Below are 13,913 nucleotides of genomic sequence, written 5' to 3'. Positions count from 1 at the left end.
TTGTAACCAGTATCCTGTGAGACACTTTATTGAATGCCTTCTGAAAATCTATGTACACTACTTCTACTGTATCCCTTTTCACAAGAATGTCACTTCAAAAAAAAAATTCCCACACTTTCTATATTCTTTTTGGTTTTTTTTGTATTAACCAAAGCTTGATCGTATGCCAGTTCAGTTTTTATTAGCCTCAGCTCATTAGTATCACTCTTGCCTCTGAGTCAGAAGGTTGTGGGTTCAAGTCCCACCCCAGAAACGTTAGCACATAATCCAGGCTGATGCTTCAGTGCACTGTCGGAGGTGCCGTCTTTTGGATGAGATGTTCAACCGAGGCCCCCATCTGCCCCCTCAGGTGGACGTAAAAGATCCCATGGCATTATTCGAAGAAGAGCAGGGGACTTAGCTCCGGTGCCCTGGCCAATATTTATCCCTCAACCAACATCACTAAGACCGATTATTTGGTCATTTTATCTTATTGCTATTTGTGGGATCTTACTGTGCGCAAATTGGCTGTCGTTTTTATGACTACACTGCAAAAATAATTCATAGGCTGTAAAGCGCTTTGGCACATTCTTAGTTCGTGAAAAATGCTATATAAATGCGAGTTCATTCCTTCTCTGTTTTTGTTTATCCATTGAACTCTACTTTGATGTATCGCTTAAGGAAATGCATCTATATCTATAAGGTTTAGCAGAACACTGTTGGTCATGTCGACCGTTTAACCCATAGATTGTTGAATTGTTAAGGGAAGATTCCTGGACTTTTACTGTTTTTAGTTCATGCATTATGTTGCTTAAAAAAACATAGTAAAGCTACTCCCAATGTCAGGAGTAACTTTTTATTACTATAATATCAACCATCCAGAACTAAATTGTAAGTAATAATCAAAAAAACTGAAAGAATGTTGGCCTTTATCTTGGGGGGGGCAGCAGGGTGGAATACAAAGGGAAGGAAGTTATGCTTCAGTTATTACAGAGCCTTGGTCAGACTCCATCTGGAGTATCATGTTCAGTTTTGGGCACTGCATCACAGGAAGAATATACTGGCCTTGCATATTCACAAGAATGATACTGGAGTTTAAAGTGTTAACTTGAGGACAGGTTGCATAAATCTGGTTTATATTCCCTTGAGTTTAGAAGGTTGAGGGGTGATCAGTGATGATTGTCAATCTATATCACTCCCTCTGATATTCCTTCATTTGATTGTTATAAAGTTATCTAATCCACTTGGCCAAAGCCAATCCGAATCAGTCCACCACGGAGTGAATCATAGAACGTTACGACACAGAAGGAGGCCATTTGGCCCATCATGTCTGCTGGCCGAAAAAGAGCTATCCAGTATGATCCCACGTTCCAGCACTCGGTCCATCGCCTGTAGGTTACGGCACTTCGAGTGCACATCCAAGTATTTTTTAAATGAGTTGAGGGTTTCTGCCTCTACTATCCTTTCAGGCAGTGAGTTCTAGACCCCCACCACCCTCTGGGTGAAAAAAATTCTCCTTAGCTCCCCTCCAATCCTTCTACCAATTACTTTAAATTTATGCTTCCTGGTCACTGACCCCTCTTCTAAGGGAAATAGATCCTCCCTATCTACTCTGTTTAGTCCTGTCATAATTTTATATACCTCAATTAAATCTCCACTCAGCCTCCTTTGTTCCAAAGAAAACATCCCCAGCCTATCCAATCTTTTGTCATAACTAAAACTCTCCAGCCCTGGCAACATCCTCGTAAATCTCCTTTGTACCCTCTCTACTGCAATCACATCTTTCCTGTAATGTGATGACCAGAACTGTATGTAGTACTCAAGCTGTGGCCTAACCAATGTTTTAAACAGTTCTAGCATTACCTCCCTGCTCTTATATTCTGTGCCTCGGCTAAAAAAGGAAAGTATCCCGTATGTCTTTTTAATCACCTTATCTACCTGTCCTGCTATCTTATGGGATCTGTGGACATGCCCTCCAAGGTCCCTTTGTTCCTCTACACCTCTTAGTACACAATAAATGAGAGGATACTCCTTTGCATTGTTAGCTCTCCTCTGGGCAAGGCAGGGGGGGTGGGGTAAGGGTGTTAAAGTTTTATGTGCAGGACCCTTTACCATATTTGATGTGATGAGGCTATTTTGTTGTCTGTGTGCTATAAATGCTGCTGCTTTTATTTAGAACTGACATAGTATAAAACCACACTGTAATAAACTGCATTAGCTGTAACTCTTTAAATGTTTATGGCTTCTATTGCCATACAAATATTCCCTGAAGGCCTTTGTAGTAGTGTAGTAAAGCGCAAGCTGGTTCAAGATCTGCCTTGTCCTTACTGAGGTGGTGTTCCAGAATGTTAAAATGCTAGCATAGGAGACTGAGAGTTTATAACTAGGTTCAATCTATTCCAGTGTAAAACATGATAGACCATTCATTCTGACCAGTTGTAAGCAGATTGTAATGTAATTGTTGAGCTTGTTTGAGAAGGTGAGCAATTATCAAGCAGTAATGCCAATCCAATCACAACTTTGTCAAGCTCCATCAGCTTTGACATAGTTGTACATTAAAGTGGCAGTGTCCCCTTCAGAAGGTGTCTTCAAACTCATTTCACCATGTTTATATACGGAGACCACAATGGAATGAGGACAGGACTGAATGGTGGAGATGGATGACTATCCTGGAGCTTTGCTTCCTTGTCTTTAAGGGTCAGGGAGTATTTATACAGAACTCTCCCCTCGGAAGATTAAATGACTGGATTATAGCCCATGACTGAGAGGATTGTACCTGGTTTATGTAAGGATCAGCTTGATGGGCTGAACGTGCTTTATTTAATTCATACTTTCTGTGTGTTGGTTTAAAGTTGGCAGTTTCAACAGATGCTGCAAATAATTTGAACCATAATTAAATAACGATCAAATAGGCAAATAAGAGTTAAAAGTTCACTTTAGCAAATACACAGCGTATTGCAGTGTACACTTGACATGGAAGAAAATACAGTGGCACTGGAACTGAATTTTTGGAACACAAAGTCCCAGGACTTTAAGGTACTGGTAGAAGCTCCATTTAATACAGCAATACCGCTGCTTCTGACTGTAATCCTGAAATAGCTGCATAGTTCAGAGCTTTTTAAAAATAATTGTAATTTTGACTGTCATACACAATTCAGCAGTGCCTTAACTTCCAGTGGTGAGAGGGCTCCGAACTGTGAAGGAAACTGTACTTGAAAGGTTCTTGCCCAGCTCCTTGGGGAAGCAAACAGCAGCTTAAAGTGGAATAAGTTACTATGTTTCTGTCAGGGTTTAGAATTTGTCCACTATACAGCTCCATATTTGCATAGTCACGTGTGCAAATTGGGCAAACTACAGATTGCCAAATTAAACTGGGAATGAGTTAACTGGGATTATCTTAGTCAAAGCCCTGTATTGTATGGCACTTAGTAAGGTTAACCCTTCCACTATTAAATCATCATTTCAGCTTTCAAAGCACACACTCGTTTTTTTTTATTGTGCCCCCCCTACCCCCCCGCCCCCCCCCCCCAAGTGAAGATTACAAAAATGTCTTTTGGAAGGGTGTGCAGGAAAGCTCTCAGGCCTGGGTGTCACTGCCGTGTTCTTTCCTGACACCCATGCTTTCCAGTAGGGATCACTGATCAGCTGAACTAGCTGAAGGTTCTCTTGCCTCTAGCACAGGGCCATTCAAGAGATGTGTGGACAAATGCAAGATCATGAGAGTAAGGAAGGGGACTAAGCAGTGGGGATATAAACTAAATAGCTATAGACTGCAGGACCCAATACAGGAGAGGGATCAGGGGATGGGAAAGCTCATTAAAACAACAGCTAAGTATGGTAGCAATAAGGAAAGCTAAACAGATCTTTGGGTGTATAGCCAGAGGGTAGACAACAAATCCCAGTGTTATGTACATCCAAGATACTGATATGGCCACACCGTATTGTTCTAGTCACCGTATTACAGCAGAGAGATCTAGGCAGTGCAGAAAAGGGTAACCAAACTGGCACCAAGCTTAAGGTATCTAAGCTCTGAGGGTTGGTGAAAGAGCTGGAATTGTTTACTTTGCCCCACTCCCGAGCCTTCTCCTCGCTAATTGTTACTGAAATATTCACAAGATTCTTCAGACAATAGATAAGTTAACCCCAATTTGTATTCGATTGTCACAACTCAAGAACTAGGAAACAAGGACTTGAGCTTAAAAGGGAAGGGATACACTGCTTGGATTTAATTACTTTGCACAGAAGGTGGTGTTTTGTGAAAGGGAGGCAGATAATTTAAGGAAGAATTAGATGGCTACTTGAGGGAATGGGCATTATTTAAAGGTATTCAGTTTTGGGACTGGCCTCCAGATGGACTGCAGAGTCTTTTCTGGTCCTCTATATGCCAGTGTTGCTGTTACCAAGAAATCTGAGATCCATTCACTTTGCATAGAGCAAGAATCAAATCTGGCCCTTCCTGGTGTGTGTGGCTCAGTGCCATCTCACAATGTCGATACCCACTGAGTCATCAGGTGATGTTAGCAATTTTATTTCTAAAGTTTGAGTCTTGTATAAAGCTCTTTTTTTGTTGAAATGTACAGACCCTGATGTAAATGGTGTAAAGCTTTGGAGTACCAGTGTGCTGCATCATAGATTGGTGGGATGCAGGATCGTGACTCCAATCCTCAAAATTTTCAATCCTAGAAGGGTGTCTAGACCCAACATCCAAGCAAGAATCTGAGGTAAATGCTGAAGCAGAGCTAAAGAAGTTGCATCTGACTCTTTCAGCTCTACTTTGGACAATGGGTTGGACTCCCATTGAGAATGTTGGCAATGCTGAATACTCCGCACAGAGCTAATGAGAAAATAGCAAGTAGAGATTAGGTACTTTCCCAAGAGCTGGGAAAAGTATGTCATTTGAAGCCAGCCTTTCTCACTTCCTAGTGACTGGCCTCACAGCAGCATCGTACATTGGAGTAGGTTATCAACCATCTATTGGCCAGAATTGCAAGGGGAGCGAGGCAAGGGACTAGATGGAGAAAATCTCAAAGTAAGTGTCTTTGCCTTGCCAGGAATAAAATGGCCTTTTATTCTGTACATGCAAGTTCTACATTGTTTCTCACATTGTAGATCATTGAAATTTTCAAGCTTCACACAAGCTTCACACAAGCTTCACACAACTGGGCGGCAGGGAAAAGCCTGGGAACTACAGACCAGTGAGCCTGACATCTGTAGTGGGTAAGTTGTTAGAGGGTATTCTGAGGGACAGAATCTACAGGCATTTGGAGAGGCAGGGACTAATTAGGAACAGTCAGCATGGTTTTGTGAGAGGAAAATCATGTCTCACGAATTTGATTGAGTTTTTTGAAGGGGTAACCAAGAAGATAGATGAGGGCTGTGCAGTAGACGTGGTCTACATGGACTTCAGCAAAGCATTTGACAAGGTACCGCATGGTAGGTTGTTACATAAGGTTAAATCTCATGGGATCCAAGGTGAGGTAGCCAATTGGATACAAAATTGGCTTGACGACAGAAGACAGAGGGTGGTTGTCGAGGGTTGTTTTTCAAACTGGATGCCTGTGTCCAGCGGTGTGCCTCAGGGATCGGTGCTGGGTCCGCTGTTATTTGTTATTATATTAATGATTTGGATGAGAATTTAGGAGGCATGGTTAGTAAGTTTGCAGATGACACCAAGATTGGTGGCATTGTGGACAGTGAAGAAGGTTATCTAGGATTGCAACGGGATCTTGATAAATTGGGCCAGTGGGCCGATGAATGGCAGATGGAGTTTAATTTAGATAAATGTGAGGTGATGCATTTTGGTAGATCGAATCGGGCCAGGACCTACTCCGTTAATGGTAGGGCGTTGGGGAGAGTTATAGAACAAAGAGATCTAGGAGTACAGATTCATAGCTCCTTGAAAGTGGAGTCACAGGTGGATAGGGTGGTGAAGAAGGCATTCAGCATGCTTGGTTTCATTGGTCAGAACATTGAATGCAGGAGTTGGGATGTCTTGTTGAAGTTGTACAGGGCATTGGTGAGGCCACACTTGGAGTACTGTGTACAGTTCTGGTCACCCTATTATAGAAAGGATATTATTAAACTAGAAAGAGTGCAGAAAAGATTTACTAGGATGCTACCGGGACTTGATGGTTTGACTTACAGGGAGAGGTTAGACAGACTGGGACTTTATTCCCTGGAGAGTAGGAGGTTAAGGGGTGATCTTATAGAAGTCTATAAAATAATGAGGGGCATAGATAAGGTCGATAGTCAAAATCTTTTCCCAAAGGTAGGGGAGTCTATAACGAGGGGGCACAGATTTAAGGTGAGAGGGGAGAGATACAAAAGGATCCAGAGGGGCAATTTTTTCACTCAAAGGGTGGTGAGTGTCTGGAACGAGCTGCCAGAGGCAGTAGTAGAGGCGGGTACAATTTTGTCTTTTAAAAAGCATTTGGACAGTTACATGGGGAAGATGGGTATCGAGGGATATGGGCCAAGTGCAGGCAATTGGGACTAGCTTAGTGGTATAAACTGGGCGACATGGACATGTTGGGCCGAAGGGCCTGTTTCCATGTTGTAACTTCTATGATTCTATGATTCTATAAGTATATCAACAGTGTTTTAAATTTCAGAAGTGCACCTTAGTCTGTGCTTAATCCTTGTTTACTAAATATAACTACAGAAGAAAAAGATGAACTTGTAACTGTTCGAAATGGCCAGTTAAAGCCTATGAAACAAAACTACTACCAGCTTTAAACATGGACCGAACCATGCTGTAAATAACCTCTATTAAAATTGCAGTAGGCTGGTGATTTTTACAGACCAATAAAGGTGGCCATTTGTTTTGACAGTACTGCCGCCCTGGTTTCTGGTTCTGAATGTTACTGGTACGGGGTTCTAGGGTTTAGAACGGGAGTTCCAGAACACACTATGCTAGTGGGGCTTTCCAAATCTGAAATCTGCAGAATATTAAATATTTCAACTAAAAGTCCACAGGTTCTTGTGATGTCCTTCATTGAACCACTAATCTATGTTTGCCCCACTGAATATTTTATATTTTTCTTTCCAGTTTTTACCCACTTTTTGTCTCGTCCAAAATGAGATAAAAGCAGAGCTCTGTTTGCCTCCATTTGATTTTTTTTAGAGGTGCATGTGTCATCCTGATTCAAATAATTTAGTCTAATTGCCCACGTAACCCTTTTTGTGATCTGTCTTGACTCCAGTATTGTTATCACATGTTGTTTATGGGCTTTGTTATGCTGTAGGCTCTGGTTTGACATCATTAGCTCCTTTAAAGCGATGAAGACATGGTAGCACAGATTTGTATTCCTAGTTCCACATAATTCCATAGTTAGTTAAACTTGACCTGTGCATGTGTATTGTAAGTGCGTATACACGGATCCATGCAGTCGTGGTTTTGGCATTACTAAAAAGCTGACTGTCCCCAGCATCAATGATTTAAATGTGGACCATTCCAAATGACTCCCATGATGAGGCAATATGTAACTGAGTCATGCAGACCAGAAGGTCCTGGGTTTGATTCCTGGTCTCTACTGAGTTAGGTAGTGGATCTAAGGTGTTTTGTGGGTTTGCTACAGTTGATATTGGTGTTCCAAGTTAAGGAGGAGCAAATCAGCCAGGGTTCCTGTTTCCAGTGATATCCACTGGCAAGCAGGCCTTGCTCAAAAGTGAGTGAATGAGAACAGATTGAGTTTAGCTGCTAAAACTCTGTCTAAGCTTGCACGGCAAGAATGAGCACCTGGGGAAAGGTATCAGAGGCTGACCAGTGCCAATGGAACTGTAATTGGGGGGGGGGTGGTGGTGGCAGTTGTACCTCAGTCTCTTATAGACTGCCATTTCCATTTTTGATCTTTCTTTTTTATAATTTTTCAAAGTTTCATACTAATTCTAGTTGTATTAAAGACCGTGTGAAGCACAAGTTCATATTCAATATGCCACTAGATCAGTGACTTCACTCCAGTTAGACTGGATTTTGTATGAAAAACACAGTATAACTGGCTATGTGAAACAAATGTTACAAAATCATCTGGCAGTCCATGTTTCTTACTTTTATAGTTGAAGAATCTTTTTATGCAGGCAAGAATGTGCAAGCTCAATTACCAATCTGACAATATACTGCTAGGTGCCAGTGCTGTAATATGACAAGAAGGGCTCACTTTTTCTCTTCCAACGCCCAGAGGTGCTGGTGAGGACTGGGCATTTGGGCAGAAACCCTATATCGCAGGGCTCAGTCTGTTTTGCACACCTGATCTTTTTTTAAAAATTGGCTTAAAATATGCAAGGGTTTTATTTAAATATTGGGCTGGATTTTGCGGTGAAAGTAATGGTGACGCTAACAACACTCATTATTTATGCGCAAATTGGGCAGTAATTTCTGGTGAGTGCACATGCGCAGTTAAATGCAAAAATCCGGTAGCTGCTATCAGAGATGCGCAACTCCTCCGTAAGCGGCGTGAAAATGCCGTCTGGCTCCCCATTCAAATATATTGAACGGAGTGAAGTTCCTCTACGGACATCATAGATATGGACTAAACTCGCCACAAAAATTTAGGGCTTGTCCATTCCAGTCTAAGTACCCTTTTAACAGTGTGGTAAGTCTTAATTACAGCCAAACAACCTCTCTGGCACTGAAAATTAACTTTTACAAATGTGGAGTCTCATTCCTTCAGATTTTAATTATTGTTGGAGATTTTGCTTTTTCTTTGTCTCTTTTATTGCTCTCTCTCAATCCAACCTTTCCCTCTTCATTTCTCTTTCTGTACCTGATTTGACCTTGAATTCATTATTCTAACTTATACTTCCTGGTTCAGACTCTGTGTTGCTTATTAACGATTCTTCAACCTGATTGATTGAGGAGATACACAGTTGTTTGCCTTGTTCACACAGGTCCCAGATACCCTGTAAAGGGTGCTGCGCTGTTTGGATGTTTGGCTGATAGCAACTTACTGTGCAAAACCCTGTGGAAAGTCTATGGGCAAGTGCCATTCGATCGCCGCTCACAGCAAAATCTGGCCCATTAACATTAATGGAAATGACTGCATACGAGCACAAACAAAAGTTACCTTTTTTTTGGGGGGAATGCACAGTTGGTCATGAAATAATGAGGGTCACAGCAGATACCAAGTGACTTCTTACAGGGAGAAGCAGTTGTGATTACTTACATAGACATTGCAACATGAAACAGGCCGCTCCGCGCATGTTGGTGTTTATCCTGCACATTTCTGACAGTGAAATTCAATAGTGAATTTCTGAGTGGTCACTTTAAGTTTTTTTTTGCCCAGATTTTTAGCAGCAACAGTTTTGATTGTTCCAACGTAATAAATGGAATATGGGAATTCCTTTGGTTTTGTTTATTTGGAGGAGAGTTAAAGGAAGGATGTGCATCCATGTGTATGACTTTTACCTCCTCTCGATAATCAAGTTTGAGAGTCTTCTCGGCGCTGGATATGCCCTTCAGACATTGCACCATCAGGGGCAGTGACTGATCTATGCCATTAACTAGAAGCTGACCTGCAGATATTCTCTATCACAGGAGTGGCACTCGAGGTGGGGGGGTGGCCCTCGACCCTGAATTTTTATGCCTTGGGCCTCATTCTCACTTACCACATCAATCATCCAGTGTACACATGTTACAGATGATGTGTCAGGGCACCTTCTGTCTTCCTGTAGCAATCTGGCAGCAGAATGAAAGGGCCCTGCACCATTTCCATGTTGCAGGAAAACCGTGGAGTTACTGATTGCACCCACGTAGTGACAATCTAGACACTATGCTATTTATGGAAGTAGCTTTAAGGAACCCTATAAGAAGATTAGTAGGAGCATTTGGAGGTTATTTCTGCAGTGTTCCTCTTTTTGTTTTTCCTGTTGCCGCTTTGTTTATTTCTGCCCAAATATTTGTCCCAAAGGCTCCTGCCATTTTCCAATCACCACAGCAGGAACACCATTGATTTCCATTTGGGAACCCTCAGTGTCTTTTGTGGAAGACGATGAGGAGGACCAATGGCAAATCGGTTGTACCAGAGATGTTCTGCACCCAGCTACCGATACCTAAGCACACTACTCCAGCAACAGTGCACTGTGGAGGCTTCTGTTTACAAGGGACACTGACTGTGCTGTGCTACATGCTTCAAGATAACCTGTAGTCAAACTCCTCCTCTAGCAGTGCTGTGTGTGTAGCTGTTGACTTCACAACCACCCTTAACTTTTAAGCTTTGGGCTTATTTTCAGTCAACCACAGTTATGGTTTTCCTCTCATTCTTCCCTTCCCCACTGTTTTTATTCGGGCCTCGTATCAATATGGCCTATTCCTGTCAGCAAGGTACACGGACAGCTAGATTTTTGCCAACACCATTCAGAAATTTTTGGTGAGTGCGCTGCTGAGTCGTGCACCCAGACTTACCCCCGCCTGCTCAAACCTCCCGGCTTCCATTTAGTGTCCCATCCTAAACACAGGCATGTCCTCGTGTTCTGCTGGTGTGATATAAAGCTTTGAGTGCACCAGGCTACCAGCCAGCTTCCTGTCTAATCTTATTTTAATATCATAGTCACTTAATTTGATGAAGGATTTAGATTCACTGTTGCAGTTTTACCAACATCTACAGAATTCATTGCTCAGCAAATATTGTTCAATTGATTTTAGTCTTAACTGCCTGTAAGTGGTATTCAGTGGTGTCCCCCAGGGATCGGTACTAGGACCACTGCATTTTTTTGATATATAGTAATGTCTTGGACTTGGGTGTACAGGGTGTAATTTCAAAATTTGCAGATGACACAAAACTTGGAAGTGTAGTAAACAGTGAGGAGGATAGTAATAGACTTCAAGAGGCTATACAGGCTGGTGGAATGGGCGGACACATGGTAGATGCATTTTAATGCAGAGAAGTGCAAAGTGATACATTTTGGAAGAAAGAATAAAGAATTCTAGAGGGGGTGTAGGAATAGAGAGATCTGGGCTATATGTGCACAAATCTTTGAAGGTGGCAGGACAGGTTGAGAAAGCAGTTTTTAAAAAAAGCAAATGGGATCTTGGGCTTTATAAGTAGAGGCAAAAGAGTACAAAAACAAGGAAGTTATGATGAACCTTTATAAAACGCTGGTTCGGCCACAACTGGAGTATTGTGTCCAATTCTGGACACCTCTCTTTAGGAAGGATGTCAAGACCTTAGAGAGGGTGCAGAAAAGATTTACTAGAATGGTTCCAGGGATGAGGGTCTTCTGTTATGTGGATAGACTGGAGAAGCTGGGGTTGTTCTTCGAGCAGAGAAGGTTAAGGGGGGATTTGATAGATGTGTTCAAAATCATGAACGGTTTAGATAAAGTAAATAAAGAGAAACTGTTCTCGTTGGCGAAAAGATTGAGAACCAGAGGACACAGATTTAAGGTGATTGGCAAAAGAATCAAAGGCGACATGAGGAAAAAAATTTTTGCGCAGTGGGTAGTTATGATCTGGAATGCGCTGCCTGAAAGGGTGGTGGAAGCAGATTCAATCGTGGCTTTCAAAAAGGAATTGGATAAATATTTGAAGGGAAAAAAATTGTAGGGCTACAGGGAAAAGCAGGGGAATGATACTAATTGGATTGCTCTTACAAAGAGCTGGCACGGGCTTAATATGCTGAATGACCTCCTTCTGTGTTGTAACCATTCTATGATTCTAAGTGAGTAGCCCTATGGAATCAAACAACATAAAAAGACAATATAATTTAATCCAGATGCAATTAAGTAGTTTTTTGAGACAATTTTTGTACCTTTTTTTGAAAATAATTGCTCGAAATGCATATAGTTCCCCTACTTTATGTTCACCTGAAGGTTGACACTGGTAAGGAATTAACCCATTGACTGACCTGAGTCCAATTCCAAAGACTGAATAAGTAAACTGAGGTCATGGGTTGGGAACTGATATTGGATTAATGAAATAAACATGGAATTATGAAATACTTGAGGACATATAGCAGCCCCTATGCTCTTTAAGCAAGTACCTGGTTGAGTAGCTGGGAGGATGACTGGGTTTGTGCATTGTGGTAATGATCAATAAGTCAATGTTTGCTTCTCTGTTGCAGCTTGATGATTGTGCACTGCAGCTGTCTCACAATGGTACCTATCTGGATCTGGAGTCTAACTTGGCAGAACAGAAAGATGAATTGGAAGGCTTCCTGGAGGATCCTGGGTAAGGGAACTCTGTCGCCATAAAATGACTTTGTTTTCAATTGGGTAGTGGCCTACATGTCTAATTTTATCCTGTAATAACACAATATCTCAAGAGATTGTCCCTGACAAGGCATTACAACTTGAACCTACTCTGATGTTGTAAACTGACTAAAACTTTAGTTCTTTTTTATTCATTCATGGGATGTGGGCATCGCTGGCAAGGCCAGCATTTATTGCCCATCCCTAATTGCCCTTGAGAAGGCAGTGGTGCACCGCCACCTTGAACTGCTGCAGTCCGTGTGGTGAAGGTTCTCCCGCAGTGCTGTTGGGTAGGGAGTTCCAGGATTTTAACCCAGCGACGATGAAGTTGCTGTTGTGTGTACTGAGCTTGAGCATTGGGCGTGAGGACCATGCAAGACTGTGTGCTTCAAGATGGAGACTTACCATCAGAAAACTTTTTTTAAAAAATGATTGATTAATCAAACATTCTCTGGGTTTTTTTGAGTCTGGTTGTTTTGGTTAAATAGTAATGACTGATGACATAATTAAGGGAATTGACTTGGAAAACTGATGGTTCGCGGGAACTGGATTAACATCAATACAGATACATCTATCAACCCAAAGAGCTTTTGCAATTGTCATTTTCAACCATGTTCATTAATTCTGTTCCTTTGGTCATTCTTCCAGCCCAGGTTCCTCTCACCAGTTTAAATAAGTTATTGGAAACTGAAAACAAAACTGATTATAATTTGTTTTAATAGTTTCATTTATTAAAGTGATCTAGTAGTGAAACTCCCCGTTTTAGTTCTACCCATAAACTTATGAAGTTATATAGGGCTTTGTTCTGGCCTATTGCTGGCTGAGCTTGGTAATATAGTTTACTGTCCTTGTGTATATGTAAGTTAGAACCATAGAAAAGATACAGCACAGAAGGGGGCCATTCAGCCCATCGAGTCCGCGCCGGCTCGAAGGACAACCAGTTGCCCATTCTAATCCCACCTTCCAGCACCCAGTCCATAGCCCTGCAGCTTTCAGCACTTTAGGTGCAGGTCCAGGTCTTTTTAAAAGAGTTGAGGGTCCTTGCCTCTACCACCAATTCAGGCAGCGAATTCCATACACCCACCACCCTCTGGGTAAAAAGATTTTTCCTCATGTCCTCTCTAATCCTTCTTCCAATCAGCTTAAATCTATGTCCTCTAGTTCTTGAACTCTCCGCTAGTCGAAACAGGTACTTCCTGTCTACTCTATCTAGGCCCCTCATAATTTTGTACACCTCAATTAAGTCTCCCCTCAGCCTCCTCTGCTCCAAGGAAAATAACCCCAGCCTATCCAATCTTTCCTCATAGCTGCAATTTTCAAGCCCTGGCAACATTCTTGTAAATCTTCTCTGCACTCTCTCCAGAGCAATTACGTCCTTCCTGTAATGTGGTGACCAGAACTGCACACAATACTCCAGCTGTGGCCTTACCGGCGTTTTATACAGTTCCATCATTACGTCCCTGCTTTTATATTCTATACCTCGGCTAATAACGGAGAGCATTCCGTATGACTTCTTCACAACTTTATCTACCTGTACTGCCACCTTCAGGGACCTGTGCACATGCACTCCAAGGTCTCCCACTTCCTCTACCCCTCTCAATATATTCCCGTTTACTGCGTATTCCCTTTTAATGTTTGCCCTTCCTAAGTGCATTACCTCACACTTCTCCGAGTTGAACTCCATTTGCCACTTTTCCGCCCACTCCACCAACCCATTGATATCTTCTTGGAGCCTACAGCTATCCTCTTCA

At 42.0% G+C, this 13,913-nt stretch overlaps 1 protein-coding gene across 12 annotated transcripts in view; it reads left to right on the top strand.

Annotated features, from left to right (window-relative positions):
• fhod3b (formin homology 2 domain containing 3b) overlaps positions 1-13,913 on the top strand; it is a 746,243-nt gene that overhangs the window by 24,379 nt on the left and 707,951 nt on the right. For all 12 annotated transcript variants that reach the window (XM_068000433.1, XM_068000425.1, XM_068000417.1 and 9 more), the window contains exon 2: positions 12,036-12,142. In XM_068000433.1, coding sequence (XP_067856534.1) covers positions 12,036-12,142 — 107 coding nt within the window. The remainder of the gene's footprint in view (positions 1-12,035; positions 12,143-13,913) is intronic.

Source organism: Heptranchias perlo, chromosome 2 (genome assembly GCF_035084215.1).
Source record: "Heptranchias perlo isolate sHepPer1 chromosome 2, sHepPer1.hap1, whole genome shotgun sequence".
Lineage (NCBI taxonomy): Eukaryota > Metazoa > Chordata > Chondrichthyes > Hexanchiformes > Hexanchidae > Heptranchias > Heptranchias perlo.
Note: the sequence above shows the minus strand (reverse complement) of the source record. Positions and strands in the feature narration are given on the sequence as shown.